This window comes from Phoca vitulina, unplaced genomic scaffold, assembly GCF_004348235.1.
Source record: "Phoca vitulina isolate PV1807 unplaced genomic scaffold, GSC_HSeal_1.0 scaffold16, whole genome shotgun sequence".
Lineage (NCBI taxonomy): Eukaryota > Metazoa > Chordata > Mammalia > Carnivora > Phocidae > Phoca > Phoca vitulina.
This window is the reverse complement of record NW_022589719.1, coordinates 23627601-23651166: the sequence shown is the minus strand read 5'-3', so window position 1 is coordinate 23651166 and position 23566 is coordinate 23627601. Positions and strand designations below refer to the sequence as shown.

The 23566-nt window shown below is 41.0% G+C and overlaps 2 protein-coding genes across 20 annotated transcripts in view; one reads left to right on the top strand and one right to left on the bottom strand.

The window, feature by feature from the left end:
* Window positions 1-7930, bottom strand: part of ATG13 (autophagy related 13) — a 58148-nt gene extending 50218 nt beyond the window's left edge. For 8 of the 15 annotated variants that reach the window (XM_032414026.1, XM_032414024.1, XM_032414035.1 and 5 more), the window contains exons 1-2: window positions 7598-7930; window positions 7097-7212 (exon numbers count right to left, since the gene is read on the bottom strand). The gene's annotated coding sequence lies outside the window, so the exon portion shown is untranslated. The remainder of the gene's footprint in view (window positions 1-7096; window positions 7213-7597) is intronic. The other 7 variants (XM_032414028.1, XM_032414029.1, XM_032414025.1 and 4 more) reach the window with 5 other exon arrangements.
* Window positions 7931-8173: 243 nt separating this feature from the next.
* On the top strand, window positions 8174-22260 carry HARBI1 (harbinger transposase derived 1). 5 transcript variants are annotated; one of them, XR_004300672.1, is made up of 4 exons: window positions 8174-8247; window positions 9303-10121; window positions 16238-17558; window positions 22174-22260. XR_004300672.1 is itself a non-coding variant. In XM_032414023.1 (3 exons), the coding sequence occupies exons 2-3, from the start codon at window positions 9452-9454 to the stop codon at window positions 16615-16617; spliced, it is 1050 nt and encodes a 349-aa protein (XP_032269914.1). In that variant the 5' UTR covers window positions 8259-8350; window positions 9303-9451; the 3' UTR covers window positions 16618-19852. The 5 variants fall into 5 exon arrangements, 1 of the variants encoding a protein (XP_032269914.1); XR_004300671.1 differs by lacking the exon at window positions 8174-8247 and adding an exon at window positions 8259-8350; XR_004300674.1 differs by lacking the exon at window positions 8174-8247 and adding an exon at window positions 8359-8688.
* The last annotated feature ends 1306 nt before the right edge of the window (window positions 22261-23566 follow it).

The following is a 23566-nucleotide window of genomic DNA, read 5'->3' as shown; positions in this document are numbered from 1 at the left end:
ATAATAGCCCAGATAAATATGCTATTGCTGTATTAATTTTTTTTAATTTACAAAAACAGTGGATACTTTTTCTCTCAGAAAACAATTAAATGTAGTTGTAATTTGTATGATTTCAAAATAACTTTTTTAAAGTTTTTATTATGAAAAATTTTAAACATCACTCATCTTCAACAATGTGGGATAAGGTCTGTCCTTTGCCTCTGCAGAAACACATGTAATTTCTCTCTGGAAGAAAATAATGTCACCCTAGCCTCCAAATTATCTCTACAATTTTTTATATACACTAGCTGGCACATATTAAAATAAACTGGGCATTCATGGAGATAAAATCCAAATGACCCAAATCTAACATATACAACAGACATTAGAAATATGTTAAAAATCAGACACATTCCTAAAAATACTATGCTTAGGGGCGCCTGGGTGGCTCAGTCATTAAGCGTCTGCCTTCGGCTCAGGTCATCTCAGGGTCCTGGGATCGAGCCCCGCATCGGGTTCCCTGCTCAACGGGAAGCCTGTTTCTCCCATCTCCCACTCCCCCTGCTTGTGTTCCCTCTCTCTCTGTGCCTCTCTCTGTCAAATAAATAAATAAAATCTTAAAAAAAAAAAATTACTGGGGTGCCTGGGTGGCTCAGTCGTTAAGCGTCTGCCTTCAGCTCAGGTCATGATCTCAGGGTCCTGGGATCGAGCCCCACATCGGGCTCCCTGCTCCGCAGGAGGCCTGCTTCTCCCTCTCCCACTCCCCCTGCTTGTGTTCCCTCTCTCGCTGTGTCTCTCTCTGTCAAATAAATAAATAAAATCTTAAAAAAAAAAAAAAAAATTACTATGCTTAATATGTTCAATTAAATAAAGCACAAAATTGAGGATTTTCACAGAGAACTAAACACTGCAAAAAGAACCAAGTAGAAATTCTACTAAAAACAAAAACTACTAAAAAAAAAATTCTTTCTAAAAAACAAAACACTAAATTAAGAACTCAATGGTTGGGCGCCTGGGTGGCTCAGTTGGTTAAGCGACTGCCTTCGGCTCAGGTCATGATCCCGGAGTCCTGGGATCGAGTCCCACATCGGGCTCCCGGCTCAGCGGGGAGCCTGCTTCTCCCTCTGACCCTATCCCCTCTCATGCTGTTTCTCTCTCTCTCTCTCTCTCTCTCTCTCAAATAAATAAATAAATAAATAAAATCTTTATTAAAAAAAAAAAAAGAACTCAATGGTTGAGTCTAACATCAGATTAGACCAGCAGAAGATAGAAATAGTGAATGTGAATACAGGCCAAAAAAAAGTATCAGGAATGAAGTACAGAAAGGCAAAAGGACGGAAAATAAAGAAAAGTGTATGAAAGACACAAAGTGACCATGTACTCTCGGGATACTTTTGAGAGTTAAAGGGCATGATTTAAGGTATTTAATCATACCCTGACAACAGGTACAAAATGAGACATGTGGTTACCTGAGACATGGGGGAACACAGGGAAAGGTCTAACATATGTGTAAGTGGAGTCTCAGAGGGAGAGGAGAAAGAATAGGGGAGAAGCAAAATTAGGAAATACATAACTGAGAATTTTCATGTAAAGGGGTAAAGAAAAATAAAGTGGGTAAGTATGGTCTGGCCAGATTATTAGGCAGTCATGAAAGTGAGCAGAAGAGGCTCTAAAAGATTAGTAGGGAGTCAATGCAGATTCTTCTTTGGGTAAGATTTAGGGACATTAAGGGGCGCCTGGGTGGCTCAGATGGTTAAGCGTCTGCCTTCGGCTCAGGTCATGATCTCAGGGTCCTGGGATCGAGTCCCGCATCGGGTTCCCTGCTCAGTGCAGAGCCTGCTTCTCCCTCTCCCTCTGCCACTCCCTCTGCTTGTGCTCTTCTGTCTATCTCTCTGTCAAATAAATAAATAAAATCTTTAAAAAAAAAAAAAAAAGATTTAGGGACATTAATTTGAATACAGAGAGGGGAGGGTAAAGTAAAGGGACAAGAAACAGAGAGACCAGCTAGGAAGCTACTTTAGCAATCCAGACGGGGAGTTGGTGATACACTAGATTTAAGGTGACACAGACAACAAAGAAGAAAAAGGCAAAAATTTCAAAGAAACAACTGAATAATTTGGCAAGAGATTATATAAAAATGACTCCAGATAATACCTCTAGTCCTTAAAACTGGGAAAATTTAGGGGTGCCTGGGCAGCTCGGTCGGTTAAGTGTCTGACTCTTAATTTCAGCTCAAGTCTTGATCTCAGGGTTGTGAGTTCAAACCCCTCATTGGGCACCACCCTGGGAATGGAGTCTACTAAAAACAAAACAAAACAAAACTGGGAAAAGTTAACTAAAGTTTACTAAAAAAATAATCTGTTTTCCAGGGTTTTTTTCTTTTTAAGATTTATTTATTTAAGATAGAGAGAGAGAGCACGCATGTGCGCACACACAAGCGGGGGGGGGAGGGGCGGAGGGAGAGGGAGAAGCAGACTCCCCACTGAGCAGGGAGCCCGACATGAGGCTCGATCCCAGTACCCTCGGATCATGATCTGAGCTGAAGACAGTTGCTGAACTGACTGAGCCACCCAGGCGTCCCTGTTTTCCAGTTTTTAACATGAGTTTTTTAATGTTTTAGATTCAGAATGAAAAGCTCAATATGGCAAATCAGTAACATTTAAGAAAAAATAGTTAAGTACAAGTTCAAGTACAAACAGACAAAACATTAATTTCCCCACTTTCTAGGCATTAGAGTTATTATTAAATTGTAGAGATCCTCTTTCCTATTGAGAAAGTTCTTTGTAGACAAATGAAGAACAGAACAGAAAGGTTTAAACAACTGAAATAGTCTTCCTACCTAAGAGTTACAAAGAAGTTTGAAAATAAAGAAATAAGCATAGAATACTCAGCTTAAAAAAAAAAAAAGAGGAAGAGGAAAGAAAAAAAAGAAAAAGAAAGCAGAAGTAGCAATATTTTGGGGTGCCTGGGTGGCTCAGTCATTAAGCGTCTGCCTTCACCTCGGGTCATGATCCCAGGGTCCTGGGATCGAGCCCCGCAGCATGCTCCGGGCTCCTCGGGAAGCCTGCTTCTGTTCCCTCTCTCACTGTGTCTCTCTCGGTCAAATAAATAAATAAAAATCTTAAAAAAAAAAAAGGTAGTATTATTTATAGCAGGATTCTAGGCCAAAAGTTATGAAATGAGATTAAAAGGGATACTGAGTAATGACAAAATACTCTCAGAAAATATAACAGCCATAAACCTTTATATATAAGTAATATAGCAATAAAAAACATAAAGCAAAAATTCCTAGAGATACTAGGAGACCTTGATCAAACCAAAACTATAACCTGAAGATTCAACATACCTCTTTGACAGCTCAAGTAGATATAAACAAAAATACAGAAGATCTGAATAATAAAACCAAGTCTCTATATATGTATGGTATACACGGCAAGTCATTCAATCTTTCTATACCTCAGATTCCTTTCTTATGAAACGTCGGTAAGTAATACCTACCTCATAAAGTTGTGGTGAGGATTAAATGAGATAGTTCCTGTAAAGAGCACTTGCTATATATGAGACCCTCAATAAAGGTCTTGTTATTTAACTCAACCTTTCACATTCTTTCCAGTTCAAGGAATGTAATAAATTAATCATACCCTTGACTGGTAAAAAAAATTTCCAAGATGCTTTTGCCCATAATCCAATAACTAGAAATACACAACAAAAAGTTAACCACGTATAAACTAAGAAGCTTTTTATAATAAAAAATGAAATAAAAACCAAAGTTATAATTACCTAGAAATTAACAAAATGGAGAGTATCTGACAACAAAAAAAAATGACATACAGCAAAAGGAGCATTCAGAAGAAAATGTATAGCTCTAAATGACTTTATAATTTAAAAACTTAAGTATTCAATTTAAGAAACCATAAGTAAAACAAACAGAAAGAAAATGGGAGGTGGGAATAAAGATAAAGCCATGCTTAATTAACTATTTATTCCAAAGAATAAATAAGGCCAAATATCTGGTCTCTGGAAAATTCCAACAGAAATAGATTCAGGAGTAAAAACACCCTTAAACTTATAATTAAAAGAGGACATCTAAATCTCAGTATTTCTCAGTATTATCTCTTTCCTAATGACTTAATAGTTGTGGGCAATACAGAAGGAATTGGAGGGGGCGGGGAACAAACAAACCTTAAGACTGGAGAGAATATAAAACGATTTTTAACTCCGTATTTCTTTCACATTTGTATGAATCAAAAGTCAAAAGTGAAAGCAGCATTTTCCAAAATGACAGTATTAACTTAGAACTTGTAGAAATTCTTTATTTACCTTTATTTTACTAAGAAGATACTACTGACCGACAGTCAACTGTTCATGTTAACTGAGTTGTTTTTGTAAGTAGTGGTTCCCTTCTCTTGTAACCAAGGACATATGGGGGACACCATGAGGGCAAAACAAGTTTCCTGTGCCACCTACACTGGCATTTAGAGGATTTCTTTTCTTTTTTTTTTTAAATTTTATTTATTTATATGACAGAGAGAGACACAGTGAGAGAAGGAACACAAGCAGGGGGAGCGAGAGAGGGAGAAGCAGGCTTCCTGCTGAGCAGGGAGCCCGATGCGGGGCTCGATCCCAGGACGCTGGGATCACGACCTGAGCCGAAGGCAGACGCTTAACGAGTGAGCCACCCAGGCACCCCTAGAGGATTTCTCTAATAAACTGGCCCACAGTTCACTCTACAGTTAAAAACAACTATTTAGGGATTTAAAAACCTATTTAAAAGATTTAAAACTGATTTTACATTCCTGAAGGATTTAAAATCCTTTTAAGATTTAAAACCCAAACTGTAAGAAAAGTTTGTTGATGGTCCATGGGCAGAGAGGCCTAGATAGCCTCCTTTGCATTCTTCCTGGCTGTATGCCCTTATCGTATCAAGGACTACTTACAGTTTTTATTGGTCTCCACAATTTGACTGAGAGGAAGCAAGGACCAGCAACCCATGCACCCTCTCCTCTATTAAACCCATGCATGAAAAAATTGTTCCTTACTCAGCTCAACACCCCAAATTGGCTTCCAAATCATCCACATATAAAATCTAAGTAATCTTTATTCAAGAATTAACTTTTAGGGGAAAAAAAATAACTTTCAGTAAAGTATTTGAAGACTCTCAAGTCAACATACAAGCCATTAAAAAATAAAAAACAGGCGCCTGGGTGGCTCAGTCGGTTAAGCGACTGCCTTCGGGTCAGGTCATGATCCCAGGGTCCTGGGATCGAGCCCCACATCAGGCTCCCTGCTCCACGGGGAGCCTGCTTCTCCCTCTCTCACTCCCCCTGCTTGTGTTCCCTCTCTCGCTGTGTCTCTCTCTGTCAAATAAAATATTTTAAAAAAAAAACAAAAACGAAAAAGAAGTTGAATAATAAAGGGTCAAAACGAGGAATTTTTTAGGTGTACTCTTCATTTTCTAATCTAAGCAGCATTCCAACCAGTGTTATGAATATAATTATTCATCTCTTCCATAATAAAGTAAAAACTGTTTTAGAAGGAAAAGAAATATTTAAAACTTAAGTTTCAGGGGCAGCTGGATGGTGCAGTCGGTTAAGTGCGGGACCCTTGGTTTTTGCTCAGATCTGACCTCAGGGTTATGAGATCAAGCCCCAAGTCTCCCAGTGCTCAGCGCCTAGTCGGTTTGGGACTCTTCTCCCTCTGTTCCTTCCCACTGCAAGCGCACGGACTCTCGTGCTCTCTCTCTCTCAAATAAACAAATCTTTAAAAATGAAATTTCTGGTGTTTTAGGTATTGCTAAGATTAAATAACTTCTCTCCAGATAAAGATTCCAAAACAAACCTTTCACTCCCACTTGAGCAAAATATAAATGCAGAATATTGGGAATGCACCTTATCAAGTGGGTACTTTTTCTGAATAGTCAAAATTATCTTTGAAAAATCACTCACACAGTACGACTTGGGTCTCTGAAAGCTCAAAAGTTAGCATCTTCTTTTTGCATTTAGGCTATGGGCACCCTGCTCTGAGTCATGGAGGTCATATAAGCTAATACAGTTAAATCAGGGTGGATGGGGGCAGGACAGACAATAGAAAAGATTTCTTGCCTCCACCTCCATACAGCATAATTTCATTATGCATATATGGTAGGACTTCACTGTGTCCAGCTGATTCTTAGTCCTTAAATAAAACAATATAATATGGAGTGTTTAGGGGCTCAAGATCTGCAGTTTTTGATTCAATTTTTTAAATTCAATTTTAATAACCACTCTTAAGGGAAAAAATACAAATACACAATAAGAACTGTTAAGTGTGGGCGCCTGGGTGGCTCAGTTGGTTAAGCGACTGCCTTCGGCTCAGGTCATGATCCTGGAGTCCCTGGATCGAGTCCCGCATCGGGCTCCCTGCTCGGCAGGGAGTCTGCTTCTCCCTCTGACCCTCCCCCCTCTCATGTGCTCTCTCTCATTCTCTCTCTCTCAAATAAATAAATAAAAATCTTTAAAAAAAAAAAAAAAAGAACTGTTAAGTGTAATGGAAAACCCAGTGTTTTGCAATTTTTATGAAATGTGAATCTCAAAAGTTGCCATAGCCTTAACTTTATACCCAAAAGGGTACAATCTGAAAACAGTGCATGAATTAACTGCATTTATCTTATTATACGGATCAGTACATTTGACACTTGCTTCAGCACTTATTCATCATCCACTGTGCATTAAAAATATTAACTCAGGATTCCATTTCACAAGTATTTATTTCTGCTCAGCTGAAAAATGGAGTTGAACACAAAATTTATAATTTAGCTGGGGCCACAACAGCCACATATAAAAAGGACTAACATTAATAAAACACCGGAAAACCTAGAAATTAATTTAGTGTAAAGAAAGGATCTGTTTTTATTATTGCACATCTCCTACTGAAAGTGTTCAATAAACTCTACCATCTTAGGAGACGAGTTTTAAACCAAGTATAATGATCCAGCTCTCTCTCTCTCTCTCTCTCTCTGAAGGGAAAATACTAAAAGTGAAATGCTACGATCAATTGACAAGGCAAACTGAGAACTGACTTGGAAAGTGAAAACGGAGATGGGTTAGTGATGAACCCAAAAAGGTGTTTAGCCACTTACCCAGAGATTTATTAAATGAGAATGGATCGCCGGTTTCCACAGGTCGTTCCACTGCCAGTAAGAAGATAGTCGTGAACCTTGGGTCCCTTTTTTCACTAGTCAACAGTCACCCTCACCTACACGCGGAGTACATATTTGGCACTCAGCAAGTTTTTTGTTTGTTTGTTTTTCCAACAAATCTTGATTGAATGAAAACCTACCTCACTCATATTGGTACCAACCCCGGAGTTAAGGTCCCACAAATTACCTCCAAAAAGCCTTACAAATAACCCAAAAAGCTGAGAAAGTAGAGACAAAAGCTTTGTGGATTTCTGTTAAGACTAAGAGCCATCGAGGGCCAACGGGGCCTACATCAACCCGACTTCCCAAAGAAAGCTCTGGGGACTGTACTGCGGCTACTCGGCTTAATCCTCACAAGGAGGTACCCGATAGGCCGCAGATCCATTGCCTCCCACCCGGGGGCGCTGAATGATCTGGGGGTATCCCCACTAAAGTTAGTACCTGCGAAGCTGCGACACAGAGATTGGCCCTGGGCTCTCATTACGGAGGCCGGGGCCTGGGGCCGGCCAGCTGCGCCTCCTGGCTGAGGACTCTACGCTCCGGAGCTGCAGTGACAGCAGGGGTCGCAGATAGATACCTCAAGCCTCAGGACGCTCGTGGCTCATGGGCCCGGGTGTTTCACTCCCAGGACTGCGCGAGTTGTCGCACTCACGTTGACTGGCGCTCTTCAAGAGTGCCCTCACAGCTCAAGCGATCACTCCTGCCTTAAGCCCAGCGGCCGGTCGACTCCCGGCGCCGCCATCGTTAGTGTTTGTTTTCATCCGCTTGGATGAAGGCGGGGGGAGGAAGAGGGCTATGGGGGAAATACAGCTGCCTAACCTCATCCGCACTTTCGCTACAGTATGGACGCCCTATTTCATCTCTTTCCTCTTAATTACCATAAAAGTTGATTTCCTTTCCATGTAAATCTTTCTCACCAATTTTTCCAAGTGTCTCAGAAGGAAAGAAGGGCGTAAAGACGGGGGTCCTTTAAAGGGTGAGAACGTTTGAGCCAAGTGTGGAATGTGCGCCACCGAACCGCACGCCGCCGCGGAAGCGGCAGTAAGAACGCGGCGTGGGGAGGCCGCTGACGCGAGGAGGCGGTGCCTATGGTGAGCGCCGTGGCGGCAAGTGCGCGGCCGCGGTTTTCAGTGGAGGGCCGGATCCGGCTGGGTGGGTGGGGAGTGCTGCTGGTAACGCGGCAGCCGCGGAGAGGTGGGTGACGGTCCTTGGCTGACTTTGAGTGGCCGGCGCAATCAGATCTCTAAGTATCATTTCTAAGGCACCTTTTAAAAGTGACGGAGTCGCATCCCAGCTCTGGCTCACCCAGCCTCTTTTGCGCCTTTCTTCCAACCTGTCTGGGCTTCCTTGCTTCCTGGCCCTCAGCCTCAGGATTTGGATTTCGGGGGAGAAGGGATAACCGGTTCTTAGAGCACACGATCTGTGTCTACTAGGCTGGGTTGCGGGCAGTTTTTTGCCTCCATCTCTGCTAGACTGGTTTGAGCACCCCTCACGTCCCTCTCATACTTACCAGGTGGAGCCAGAAGGCTTGGGTAATGAAACCCGGCGTGACTAATCCCTGACCTGAGTAGTTAAGACATGTTAGCCAGTTCGTGGCCTGTGTAGTTAGGAGCAGACCTCTTTTGCCTTATGGATAATTACGCTATCGCCTCCATTAATATTTTTTTAAGATTTTATTTTTAAGTAATCTGTACATCCAACATGGGGCTGGAACTTAAAACCCGGAGATCAAGAGACCCTCCCTGTAGGGACTAAGCCAGTTAGGTGCCCCTCCTCCATTAATCTTTTGCTCTTCCCCGGTTCAAATGCCAAGCATTAAGTGAGCCACAAAAATCATCTCCCATTTTCTTTTCCTTTCTTCCTTCCCCCCCTTCCCTCCTTCCCTCCTTCCTTCCGTCTTTCCTTCTTTTTACAAACTCTAGTGTGGAGGGAGCTGCTCTGCTACATACAAAACAGCTCCCATTATCTTTCAAACCACAGCAAGCCTATGTGCAGCCATGAGTTAGTGGAGAAAAACCCAGAGTTACAGGTATAGCACCTTTTGCTTGGACAGATTGGAAGTTTGAGAAAAGGAGTTGTTGTACCCTTTGAATCACTTTAAAGTCTTTGGTCTGTTTCTAATGCTTTTTTCTTTTAACCTTTACAGAGAGAAGATTATAAATGCCAGAGCCATTTAACTGATGGTTAGCTGCTGAATTCTGACACTTCCTTAAATACCTTCTTGCACCAACATCTTCACTGGGAGGAATTCAGGAAAAGTAGCAGAGGGAAGGAGAGATCACATTTACATGTACCATGGCTATACCAATAACAGTGCTTGACTGTGATCTCTTACTCTATGGCCGAGGTCACCGGACATTGGACCGCTTTAAGCTGGATGACGTCACTGATGAATACTTGATGTCCATGTATGGGTTTCCTCGACAGTTCATTTATTACTTGGTGGAGCTCTTGGGGGCGAGTCTTTCTAGACCTACTCAGAGATCCAGAGCTATTAGCCCAGAGACACAGATCCTTGCAGCACTGGGCTTCTATACTTCAGGTTCCTTCCAGACTCGGATGGGAGATGCTATTGGAATCAGTCAGGCATCTATGAGTCGCTGTGTTGCTAATGTAACTGAAGCACTTGTGGAAAGAGCCACACAGTTCATTCGCTTTCCAGCTGATGAAGCCTCCGTGCAGGCTCTAAAGGATGAATTCTATGGGTTGGCAGGGATGCCAGGGGTGATAGGGGTGGTTGACTGTATCCATGTAGCAATCAAGGCACCAAATGCTGAAGACCTCTCCTATGTGAACCGCAAAGGCCTGCATTCTTTAAACTGCCTGATGGTGTGTGACATCAGAGGGGTGCTAATGACTGTGGAGACCAACTGGCCAGGCAGCCTACAGGACTATGCTGTGCTGCAGCAGTCTTCCCTCAATAGTCATTTTGAAGCCGGAATGCACAAAGATAGCTGGCTGCTTGGTAAGTTTGCAGGTGCACATGCTTCATTTTGTAGCCATAGAAAAATGATGTAGCAGAACAGAATGAAATTTGAGAATCTATAGACCTGAGTCTCAGTCCTATTCTTGTTTTAATGAGACCTCAGATGAGAACTCTCTGAGCCTTAATTAAAAAAAAAAAAAAATGAACACTTAGAAGACATTTTATTTTATTAAAGTTTAAAAACATAGTATTTGATCCAGAGCCTCACTTCGAAGGATTTATCTTGAGGCATATGTTCATAAATCTGAACATTGGTGATGTGAAATAAAATTACGCTGCAGCAGTGTTTTGTAGTTGGAAACAAAAGCAACAACAACCCTACAAAAACATTTCCCTTAAATACAGCTGAAATTCTTCATCAGGACAGATCTGGTTAAATATAATACATCCATACAACTGAGCTTTAATTTTTATCATGTGTAAAATGTTAAAAATAATGCCAACAGCAGTAATACCTGTTGTTAGGATTAGGTGATATATATGAGAGTTCACTATAAAGTATTGTACAAATATAAGATTTTTGTCATTGGTTATTGTCACTATGATACCTATATGAAAATGATAGCAGGGGTGCCTGGGTGGCTTGGTTGGTTAAGTGTCTTCTTTGGGCTCAGGTCATGATCCTGGGGTCCTGGGATTGAGCCCTAAGTTGAGTCAGACTCCCTACTCAGAAGGGAGTCTGCTTCTCCCTCTCCCCCCCGACCCCCCCGCCACTCGTGCTCTCTGTCTCTAACTTGCTCTCTCTCAAATAAATAAAATCTTTAAAAAAAAAAAAAGAATGATAGCAGACAGTGCATTTCCACAGTTCTTGTGGGAGCTCACTACACAGATCTACCCAAGTGCCATTGGGAAGCCTAACTTAGTGATGTAAGTAGGACAAGAATCCATTCAAAACTGAGCAGTGCAAACTGGGGTGACTGCATAGCTGGGAGAAATATCAAATGCTGAAGACCTCTCCTATGTGAACCGCATAGTTCCTTGAGCCTGGCAGCTTAGTTCTGTGTGTTTGTTTTAAAGCAGACAGTATTACGTAAGCAACAGAACAAAGGTTGTCTTCTATACAACATATTATGTGAGAGATGAAAAGAAACATGAAGGATTGGAAGACCTCTCTTTCAAAACCACTAATCATATCTGCACTGAGTGTGCTCATAACAGTATTTAACATGCAATAGATGCTCAGGAATTATTTCTCTTTAATATTCTTTATTTCTTCCCTGTTCCAACTGGGAAGAGACTGCTGTCACAATGATTGGTTTAGAGCTGCCAGGGTACTACGTGTGATGTCTTGGAACTCAGTGATTTTCTTGAGTTGTTGCTTCTACATTCTGTCATCAGTGTACCCCCTTCTCTTTATCCTACTGGACTTTTTTCTTAATCCTACCTTATGCGGGAGCCCCTGGGTGGCTCAGTCAGTTAGGCGTCTGCCTTTAGCTCGGGTCCCAATTCCAGGATCTTAAAAAAAAAAAAATCCAGGGGCGCCGGGTGACTCAGTTGTTAAGCATCTGCCTTCAGCTCAGGTCTGATCTCAGGGTCCTGGGATCGAGCCCCACATTGGGCTTCCCCGCGGGAAGCCTGCTTCTCCTTCTCCCACTCCCCCTGCTTGTGTTCCCTCTCTCGCTGTGTCTCTCTCTGTTAAATAAATAAATAAAATCTTTTCTAAAAAAAAATCCTACCTTGTGCCTTTTTTGAATTTCAAATTTCATTTTTTTAAAGATTTTTTATTTATTTATTTGAGAGAGAGAGCACTCGGGGAGAGAGAGCACAAGCAAGAGCACAGAGAGCAGAGGGAGAGGGAGAAGAAGACTCCCTGCTGAGCAGGGCTCCATCCCAGGCCCCACACCCCCATCATGACCGGAGCAGAAACGAAGAGTCAGACACTTAACCAACTGAGCCACCAAGCTCGTTTCTTATGAAATGACTTTGGTACCTTACTGTAAAGCCAGCCAAAGTATGCTGAGCACTTAGAACTTGTCAGGCAGTGTTGTAAGCAGTTTGCATTGGATTATCTCACTTAATTGTTATAAAAACTCTTGAAAAGTTAGGGTGCCTGGGTGGCTCAGATGGTTAAGCGTCTGCCTTCGGCTCAGGTCATGATCCCAGGGTCCTGGGATTGAGCCCCGCATCGGGCTCCCTGCTCAGCGGGGAGCCTGCCTCTCTCTCTCTCTCTCTCTCCCCCTCTGTCTCTTATGAATAAATAAATAAAATCTTTAAAAAAAAAAAAAAGGGAAACACAGCCAATGTGAGTGATTCTAAATGTTCCCCTTTAAAAAAAAAACAAAACTCTTGAAAAGTTAAATACTAACATCAACATTTTTATGGAGGAGGAAATTAAGGCACAAATATCTAAGTCATTTGTGGTTAACTTTTATTAACTTTTTTAAAGATTATTTATTTATTTATTTGTTCGCCAGAGAGTGCACAGGTAGGCAGAGTGGCAGGCAGAGGGAGACCAGAGAGCCTGATGCAGGGCTCGATCCCAGGACCCTGGGATCATGACCTAAGCCAAAAGATGCTTAACCACCTGAGCCACCCAGGCGCCCCTCTGGTTAACTTTTAAAACTAGGTCACATGAAGAATTAACTCTATTTGGCAAATAGTTCCTCTGTTAAGGACTTCAAGGTCATGTAGGAATTACTTACTCTCTTTTCCTTCACACCTTGGGACCCCAGATTCAGTCGGAAATATGGCTTTGGTTTTTTTGAGGTATTTACAGGACGTAGTTGGAAATAAGGGAAAGCTGACAAATTTTTTTTTTAGGTAGGCTCTACGCCCTATGTGGAGCTTGAACTCATGACAAAATCAAGAGTCACATCCTGTACTGACTGAGCCAGCCAGACACCTCAACTCTGATAATTTTTTTTTAAAGATTTTATTTATTTATTTGAAAGAGAGAGACACAGCGAGAGAGAGAACACAAGCAGGGGGAGTGGGAGAGGGAGAAGCAGGCTTCCCGCGAAGTAGGGAGCCTGATGTGGGGCTCGATCCCAGGACCCTGGGATCATGACCTGAGCTGAAGGCAGACGCTTAATGACTGAACCCACCCAGGTGCCCCTCTGGTAAATTTTTATATACTTTCCTGATTACCCTCTTTACAGGAAGAGTGGAAGTGGGAGAGATGGATATGGTAACAACATTTAACAAATCTGTATTAAGACCAATTTTGGTATCAGGCTACATGCTAGGCACTAGGGATGGGAAAAGTATACCCAGGTGGAAATTGATTCCCTTAGTACTATTAGCAGTTCTAGCATATAACCCTTGCAAAGCCTCCATTACCTCTAACAGGAAAACTACTTTGAAGACCCCTGAACTAGTATAGTGTTTCACAAATTTTCCAGATCAAGAGAGTCATCTGGGGAATTTATTAAAAATATACATCACTGGGCCCCATTTCAAACTTTGGGAATGAGAATCTTCAAGGAAAGAATCTAGACATTCATTTTTAACAGGTGCCTCAAGTGATTCGTACAAATAGGTAAGTTTGGAAAACGCTGGTATCTAAAGGATTTGTTGGATAATGGGGTAATAATTTCGGGGAAGATTGGCAGTATTATGAGGATGACAAGATGGTAAAAAAGATAAGATGGCTGATCATATCTTAACACCATCAGATTTGTGGAATAGTTCTAAATTGGCCAAATGTAGAATTGATTATGATTCCCTTCATTTTTTGTTTTTGTTTTGTTTTTAGTATGAAATCATTTTGATAAAATTTAAAACCAAGAAGAACAATATTATATTGCTTAGATAAAATATAAACAAATGCAGAGAAATGACAAACATAAAATTCAGAATAGTGTTTCCATCAAAGGAGGGATATATGGGAGCCTCTGAATTTTTTTAGCATATTTTTACCATGGTGTCATCCTTCATCTCCTAATTCTCATCTGTCCCTTCAGAATTGTGTTACCTTATTCCTGTTATCTAAATGTACCTGCTCCTACAAAGGATTCAGTCTGAGTTCTTATTTCTTCAGTTCTTGGCCTAGTCTTGTTAAGCAGCTTTGGGTAAGATCTGCCAGAATGTCTTGTGGATGACTGATCATGTAAGCAATTGTAATCTGTTTAGCAATTCTGATCCTAATCCCCTCCTGAGTGTCTGTTTTCCAGTGGTGCTTGAATTATAATCAGGTAATGACCATGGGGCATGTTATAAAAGGTCTGTATTAACTAGCTTATCCTTTATGTCTCCCCATTTAAGGCTCATACTGTTTCTTAGAGAAATGTTTAACGAATACCATTTAGTATCTCTGTGCTTTGGCATTCACTGTAAATGTTTATCTTACTCTCTTACAGCATTACACCATTGTTTCTGTGACTCTGAGTCTGACATTAGCATTTAGTGACTAGCTCCTTCTCCTTCCTTTGCCTGGCATATCACAGGATGGCTGACTGATATTTTGATCTTCTCATTGGTAAAATGAGTTCGATAATATCCTACCTGGCAGGGTCGGGATTGGATAATACAAGATAAGACTTTTTTTCTTTAAGATTTTATTTATTTGACAGAGAAAGACGCAGTGAGAGAGGGAACACAAGCAGGGGGATTGGGAGAGGGAGAAGCAGGCTTCCCGCGGAGCAGGGAGCCTGATGCAGGGCTCGATCCCAGGACCCTGGGACCATGACCTGAGCCGAAGGCAGAGACTTAACGACTGAGCCACCCAGGCGCCCAAGAGATAATACTTTCAAAGTGCCTAACACAGTGCCTGCTACATAGTAGGTATTCAATGAGTCACTGAAACTATTGTCGTTATTATTTACAGCATCAGTTTCTTAAATTCAGTATTTAGTAGGTGTGAGTTCAACTAAAATAGTTCGTACTTAGGGGGAAAAAAGTCAACTAAATGTAAAATTTGAAAATATTATGAGACTTCTTAAATATTTAACACCATTCCAGTATGTACAATTAATATACTGTTATATGTCAATTATGTATAAGTAAAAACATAAAAAATTTTTCTTAAAGTTGATCTAGTTCTTAAAAATGTAAGCTTCTGAAAGAAAGGAGTCCTGTATATTTTGGAACAGGACCTAGACTCTGAACAGTCCATAACTATTTACCAAAACTGATAGTGGGTCAGGAACACAGCTATTGTGCAAGTTGGTACTCCCAGAGCCTATTTGTCTCAGATTTCTAAGGGCTTGTGCCTCTGTGTGAGACATTTCATCTGCCAGCTGTAGAGAGTCAGGACAATTAAGCATCATAGAAACATTGTACTGTTTGTTGTAACAGGACTTTGCATCCCAGTCTTGAGTTTTATTTTGTTCTTAACACTGCCTGAGATCATTCGACAAGGAAGTCACCTTAGGAAAATGCCTCGTGTTTATTATTTTAATTGACTTCTGATTTGATTTCCTTATCACTATTACTATTTGTATCATTGTATTTATGTTCTCCTTGTTAATGTGAAATTCTACCAGTCTCTCTCTTACAAAGGCATGGTTCTAGTGAATGTAATATCTAGGAACGCCTGAGTTCTGATCTCTGCCACAGGCACTGGGACTTTCATCTTACTGTTCTTAGCACTGAGAGAATGAATGATTGTTTTCTATGAAATACTCTGAAATCCCTAGGTAGTGCTTTCAGACCTGACACTTTAATGGTAAAGGTAGAAATTTTCCTCACAAGTATTTTGAGCTCTCCTGGCAGAATTCTCTTTTTTCTCTCTTGCACTTTTTCTCTTTGGAGATTTTGAAGATTGGCTTGCTATATGATAGTTTTTACTAACCTTTTATTAAAGAACAATATCTCTGAGTTCAGAAAATCTGGGAATTTTATTTCCTTCAATGCCTTCACCTTCTTCCCACATTTTTTCAGACTTGGCTTTTTTTTTTTTTTTTCTTTTCTTTTTTAAGCTATCAGCCTTTTTCTCTGTTGTTTTTAACAAGGATATTTCCAGCCAAGACCTATGTCTTCCTTCTCATGATCCTGGCATGCCTTCTTTTTACCACATTTCCCTCTTGGTTTTTCTGGGGCACACTGGCTCCATAGTCTGCATTTTCTTATCCATTCTCTGTATATGTTCCTAGATTTTCCTTTCTGTTTGTATTCCAATTAGAATGATTTATGATTTCTTTGGACCTTCCCCACAGGTGACAGTTCCTTCTTTCTGCGTACTTGGCTCATGACCCCCCTTCACATTCCTGAAACTCCGGCCGAATATCGCTATAATATGGCCCATTCTGCAACTCACAGTGTGATTGAGAAAACTTTCCGAACCCTCTGCTCCCGATTCCGCTGCCTGGATGGATCCAAGGGAGCACTGCAGTACTCACCAGAGAAGTCCAGCCACATTATCTTGGCTTGTTGTGTCCTCCACAACATCTCCCTGGAGCATGGGATGGATGTTTGGTCCTCTCCAATGACAGGACCCATGGAACAGCCCCCTGAAGAAGAGTATGAGCACATGGAGTCCTTGGACCTGGAGGCTGACCGAATCCGTCAGGAGCTGATGCTCACTCATTTTAGCTAATGTGAAAGGTGGAGGGGAGGGGAAACTTTCCAGAAGGAGTTGTGACAAACTTTCCTCCTCACCACCCCCTACAGAGTTCCATCATCTAGCATGACTGAATATGTGGACACTTGTCACAAATTGACATTTAGTCTGTGTGGTTTAGAAGGGTTGTGGCTATACCAGAATATCTTGATTCATTTGCAAATATATAAGCTAACCCAAAACCAAGCCAATAGTTCCCTGCTATCCACTGAACTCCAGGCTGAGCACCACTCGTTTGAAAACTCACTAGTAGCAGACATTTATGATTGTGCCTATAAAATCAAAGCAAAGGGGAAAATGGCACTCAGCCAGAATGTTTTTTATTTAATTATCTAGAGATTTCAAATGAAAACAATATTCATTTGTCCTGAATTATTGGATGGGATTTTAGCTTTTCTACTTTGCTGCCTATATAGGCATCATCTGAGGCAAGTGTAAAGAGCAAATTTAAGTTAGGGAGTGGTCTTCTGACAAAAGTAAGTGGCTACTAATCTGAGTTTGCAGCTTTGTGTTTTTTAAGAGGATGTTAGGGACAGCCGAAGAATCCATCTTTCGTCTTTCTGCAATAGTTGGACTGTGACTTGGACCTGGTTTCTAGGGAGAACATCTGGACTCCAATCTCCTCTTTCCAACCCAGAGTAGGAGTTAGAGGCTAAATGGGTTTAAAAACCCAAACAGCTTAAAGAAGACAAGTCAAATACAGATAAAATAGCAAGATTACACTTTACAGATCTAAAGACCCCGATAGATTGATGGACAGAGGAGATTCACCCAGGTTTTGACAGCTTACATCTAAATAGATCACATTTCTTATGCTCATGATGTTCGAATGTCTGTTTGGCCATTCTGCTTTGAAATTCCTTGAGTGGAAGGAAGATTTAGGGAATAAAGAAGGCATTGTGAAAGCAGTAAAAAAGGTAAAAAGAACATAATTTCATGGTGTGAAATGAATTTTGGTGTTAGACCTACTTGGATATCTTGTGTGCAAAGTGATGGACAGAATTTCCCAGAAAATAAATAATCCCCCACCAAGTCTTATTCTAAAATTATACTGATATAAAAATAACCTGATTGGAATAATGAAAGTGTGAATTAGGTTCACACTTTGGTTCCTTTGCTGGGACAAAAAAGACTTTCCTGAGGATTGTCTTGTTCCCAGTTTCTCATCAACTCACCATGTGATACTTCAGAATTGTGCTCTTGGATCATTTCCTACCTGCCTTTGGCAGTGTTAATCTGGTGATTTTCAAAGTAAAGAAATGAACAGCTGATGACAGAAGAAATTTGGAAATAAATTGAGGGTGACTCATCCCCACGATTAAAAACAATTATGGATTATTATCTGCTGTTTATTTCTACTCCAAATGCTATTTCCCATCATCATCCTACTCTATAAAGAGTGGGTCCGATTGGCAGGAGGTTGAGCTTGATATGTACAATGATGTCATGGAGATGAGAATGGACCACGAAGAGGTGCCTAGGAACGTTAGTTCTACTCATTGTGCAACGGAGGTGCCCTGTTACATATTTTTCCTTTGTAAAATCTAACCTGTGACCAAGCTTGCTTTGTCTTCCTCATGAGGCAATATTTTAACTCTTGCAGTCTTTCCAGGTTTCCTGAGATGGGTATTTTTCCCTACAGAGTTTTGGTTCTGTTGTGCATATTGCATGAGGAAAGGGTGACTGATATCTGCGTATCATAAGTGGCAAGGTAGAGTGTGAACTTCGAAAATGCCTGGCATTTTAGCCTGAAAAAAACTACCTTAAAGGAAAATTGGGGTTTTTCATAACTTAACTCACTAGATGGTAACATGAAGCCTGAGTGGGAGGGACAGTCTTGGAGAGATTTCAAAAGCAATTTCAAGTCTATTACTTGCACATCAAAGATAATTTCTAAGTGCTGAACCGACTGAATATTGGCTGGCAGTGTTTTTCCCTGGGAGCATTTTATTTCCTAATAATTTCACAGAATAACCGTTCAAATCTATTTTTTTAATCTCCTTTCAACGTGAATTTTTATAGACCAGGATTTTTTCAGTCCTTAGTTACAATTTCCCCCAAAATGATCTAGTGGTGGGATCAGGGTCTGTACTTGCAAATTGCCAAGGGTTTGCTCCTAGGGGCTTTTTATAAGTGCCTGTGAAGTCTTCTCTTGAGGTCCTTATTGTGGATTTTTAGTATCTCCCTGGTACAGTTTTGGGAAAGAGTCAAGGATTATGTCTGTCTTATGTAAGCTTCATCTTCCCAGAGATGATACCATCTGGTCAGCATAGGAGTTTTCCAGATTTGCCCTTGGATGTTTCAAGACAGCAAAGTCCCAGAATATACTAAGAGAAGAACCACAATATTGGGTCATCACTGGTTTACCAAGTACAAATTATACAAAATAGAGATCTCAGACCCATTCTTAGTTTAAAATGAACTGAACAGAGATGGAGCTCCTTTCCTGACCCTTGGACTATAAAGGATATATAGCAAATTAATCTAAGTTTAGACTAATGGGGTCATATAGTGAAGACATAAAAGAGGTGGTGGGGAGAGGAGCAAAATAGAAGCTAGACAGATAACAGACATACTGTGATTGTATCCTGACCTGAAATGATAAATTGAAAACAGCTCAAGGACTGAGCTAGCAGTCGCCGTTCCTGGCAATGGAGGGGAAGTTAGGAGGAGGACAAGAAAATAAGAAATCAAGGAAACTTAATATTGTGCATGCACATGTCCTCAGGACCTGTATTGCTCTCTAGGTCCAGCCCAGAATTTACGAAGTGGTAAGAATAAGAGGTAACAGAATTAAGAGTTTGTTGACTCTAAGAATGGCAATGCAGGAAAGAAGGGAAAGTACTAGCTGAATGCTGGGAACACTTCAACTTCAGTTCCCTAACACATCAAATGCACAGGCTTTTCTTCTTTTTCTTTTTTTTCTTTTTTTTTAATGACTGCACTCTAAACCCCCTTTGCGATAGTCAAATAGGAATAATGAGATCTCTGGATACTAAAGAGGAGCAAGGAAATTAGACCTTGAAATCCTAAGTTAGTACATTAAACAAACAAAAACGTCCATTTGAAAGGACCCATGTTTGCCCAACAAAACATTAAGGATCTATCATTCTCTTGAGACTTTAATCCTTATATATAGAGCTCTCTTTATGAAAGGGCTGATTTCTTTGTCGTTCTAGAGTCTTAACATGTTAATACATTTCGGGGCACCTGGGTGGCTCAGTCGTTAAGCATCTGCCTTCGGCTCAGGTCATGATCCCAGGGTCCTGGGATCAAGCCCCACGTCGGGCTCCCTGTTCGGCAGGAAGCCTGCTTCTCCCTCTCCCACTCCCCCTGCTTGTGTTCCCTCTCTTGGCTGTCTCTCTGTCAAAAAATAAAATCTTAAAAAAAAAAAATGTTCATACATTTCAATCCATTGATAAGTTGCACCACTGAGTATTTATCCTGTATAAATAATTCCAAAGAAGGAAGCACTTCCTTTAATTCTGTGAATGATTACCTGCTGTTCTGGGATCTCTCCCTTTCCCTGTGCTGCTTCTATGTCATTACCCTGCTTCTACTTTACCATCCAGCCCAAAGTGTGCACCTTAACCCACAGTGCCATGAGACCAGGCTACAAAAGAACAGAACAGAATTGCAACAGCAAGACCTACAATTGGCTCATCATTTTGGCTGCTCAAGGCCCAATTCCTCTTCCTGGAATTCCTAATAAGATGACTCACGGTACTGCTACAGAGTTCTTTCAATCAATCCTAGGTTCAGGCCCAATTTCTACCATGCAGAGTGTAGTAGATGTTGCTTAGAGCCCAGAGCCAATATAAGGAAAAATTTTCTCCCCTTCTTTTCCCTCCCTTCACCCTTCATCCCAGGCAATTCCCCCATGTTTACATGTCCCAAGCCTCTTTTCCTGGCTTAGTCTTTACAAGTTCCTTCCATGTGATTGGCAGTGGCTAGGTCCGTTCTTAGGGGTACCAACTGTCCTGGTTTGCCCAGAGCTATTGCAGTGTTAGCATTGAAAGTCCTGGGAAACCCCTAGTCCTCAGCAAACTGGGACAGATGGTCACCCTACTTCAGGGGAAGCATCATCCTACCTTCTAGGGGGTGACTCCTCCAGGAGAATCCAATCAGAATACAATAATCAGTAATCAACATAAGAATGAATTATTGAGGGGTGCCTGGGTGGCTCAGTTGGTTAAGCGTCTGCCTTGGGCTCAGGTCATGATCCCGGGGTCCTGGGATCGAGCCCCACGTCGGGCTCATTTAGCTGTTTCAAGACAGCAAAGTCCCAGGATATATTAAGAGAAAACCACAATATTGTGTCATCACTGGTTTACCAATTTCAAATTATACAAAATAGAGACCTCACACATATTCTTAGTTTCTTAGCTTCTCCCTCTCTCCCTTGCTTGTGCTCTCTCTCCCTGTCTCTCTCTCTCTCTCAAATAAATAATTAAAAGTCTTAAAAAAAGAATGAATTATTGAATCATAACACCAATATGTAAGCATCAGTGATATATCCCAGTATGATCTTTACTCTGCCCACCTGGTTTCTTTTTTTAAGTCTTTCTCCAGTGTGAGGAGATTCCTGTAGGTTTGAGGATTTCAATTCCTGATCTCTTGTGATCTACTCTTCTGTCCAAATTGACTCCCATAAGAGCAAGCAGTAGTTTACTGTCACACTGAAGCTTAAATCCACATTTGTAAAGAAACAGTTCTCTAAAGAAATCTATCTATAGAGATGCAACTCTGCCTGCAGAATAAGCCATCTTTTCCATGGTTTCACAGACCAGTTTAGCCTTAGCTTCTCAAATATCTCCATTTTCAGGTGATGATCTTAGATTTTTTTTTTAAGATTTTATCCATTTTTTTACAGAGAGCGTGAGCACAATCAGGGGGATCGGCAGAGGGAGAAGGAGAAGCAGGCTCCCCACTGAGCAGGGAGCCGGATGCGGGGCTTGATCCCAGAGCCCTGGGATCATGACCTGAGCTGAAGGCAGACGCTTACCCAACTGAGTCACCCAGGCGCCTCTGATTTTAGATTTATATTTGCATAAACTTCAGGTGTTTTTCCCAAAATAAAAGTCTCCAATTTTTGAAAGACTGAAAATTTCTTGTAGCCTTGAAATTAGTTTCTTTAGTTTTTCTCACTGAAATCAAGCTTTCAAAACAATGTTATTTGGGTCAAGTTTGAATGAGGGCTGTGGCTTTAGATACTTATGCCCCACAAGCCTTTCTAAGAAGGAAGCTTCTCTAAAACATATATTCTGGGAATAGAAACTCAGCCCTGGATGACAGCAAAGGGAAGTCTATTTGCTGCTCCTCATCTGGCTTCAGGAATGTGGCAGACTGCTTATTTAGTTGGCACTTAGTATTCTTTGGCCCTTGACTTTTAGAACTGCCCAGGATAAAGACTAATTCCCGGTTAGGTGTGGGTATGTGACTAAATTCTGGCCAGTGGAATATAAGTGGGAATGTCCTGTGCTATTTTCAAGATATGTCCTTATGGCGGAAGACATGCCTTTCTCTTTTCAGCTTCCTGCTGGTTGGAATGTAGACATGGTGGCTAGAGCTCGAACAGCTGTCTTGGACCTGAGATGAAAGCCACTTATTGAAGATGTCAGAGCAACAGGATGAAAGCCTGGTCCCTGACACCAAATGGCCACACCTTCCCCTAGGCTGTGCATCTCTGGATTTCTTTTATATGACAGAGAAATAAATCTCTACCTTGCTTCCTTACTCTTTTTGTTTATGTGCAATAGGTCCTAATCATTAATAAAAAGGTCACAACTGCCTCTTTCCAAAAGCAGCAATACCTATTACACAGAAAATGTTTGGGAGCAACATGCATATCCAACAATGGGAAGCAAGGTCAGTATATCCTCTCAATGCAATATTGTGCAACTGTTAAAAATAACAACTATTAAAGATTTAATAGGGAAATGATCTAATGCAAAACAACACTGTTGTATCTCTGCTTAAACTTTAAAACATTATGTAGGATATTTCCAAGGACTGCATGGGAACATGAACAAATTAAAACTTTGTGTTTTGGAAGCAGATTATTAAATTCTTTCTTTTTTTTTTAGACTTTTGTAAATGTTGTTATAATGTTTACTCATTTTTAAGTCCCCTAAAACAGTAGTAGACGACGAAACGCAGTGTTTTGTCCTCATATTATGGATGCTGGTTTTATCCTGTATTATATACATGAGTTGTCCCTTAAATATTGTTACAGACTTAAAGGAGGAGATTTTTTAAAAATTATAATAAATTGTAAATAAAGCTAATGTTGTAAGGATGTGGTCTTTTTATTTTTTTAAGATTTTATTTATTTATTTGACAGAGAGAGTGAGAGAGCACAAGCAGGGGGAGCAGCAGAGGGGGAGGGAGAAGCAGCCTCCCTGTAGAGCAGGGAGCCCCATGGAGGTTCATTCCTAGGACCCTGAGATCATGACCTGAGCCAAAGGCAGGCGCTTAACCGACTGAGCCACCCAGCTGCCCTGAGGATGTGGTCTCTCACTTTGATTAGATTACCCGCTCTTTAAGGGCTGGGACTATCTTACTTCTTTTTACACCTTTACTGTCCAAGTCTCCTCCCTCCCTCCTTAGGAGGGGATAGGGTAGACTGTATTATTTATTGCCCACACTTGGTAAATCCATATTTGGAGTGATCTATGTGATTTATTGAATTGACCTGGATGTACGGATTAATCCACATTTGTGCTGAGCATATTAGTTTGTCTACTGAGACTTCAGAAAGGGGCTATTGCTGTGAGGATGAAAATGTCAACTTTGTCAGGTTCTGACCCAAAGAAAATTTTGATCATTATGTAAGAAGCACACCTGTGGTCCCAGGCCTTTGGAATAAAATTAAAAAGCATGTGTGTATTTTTTTTTTTTTTTTTTGTCCTGCCTTCAGGTCAGC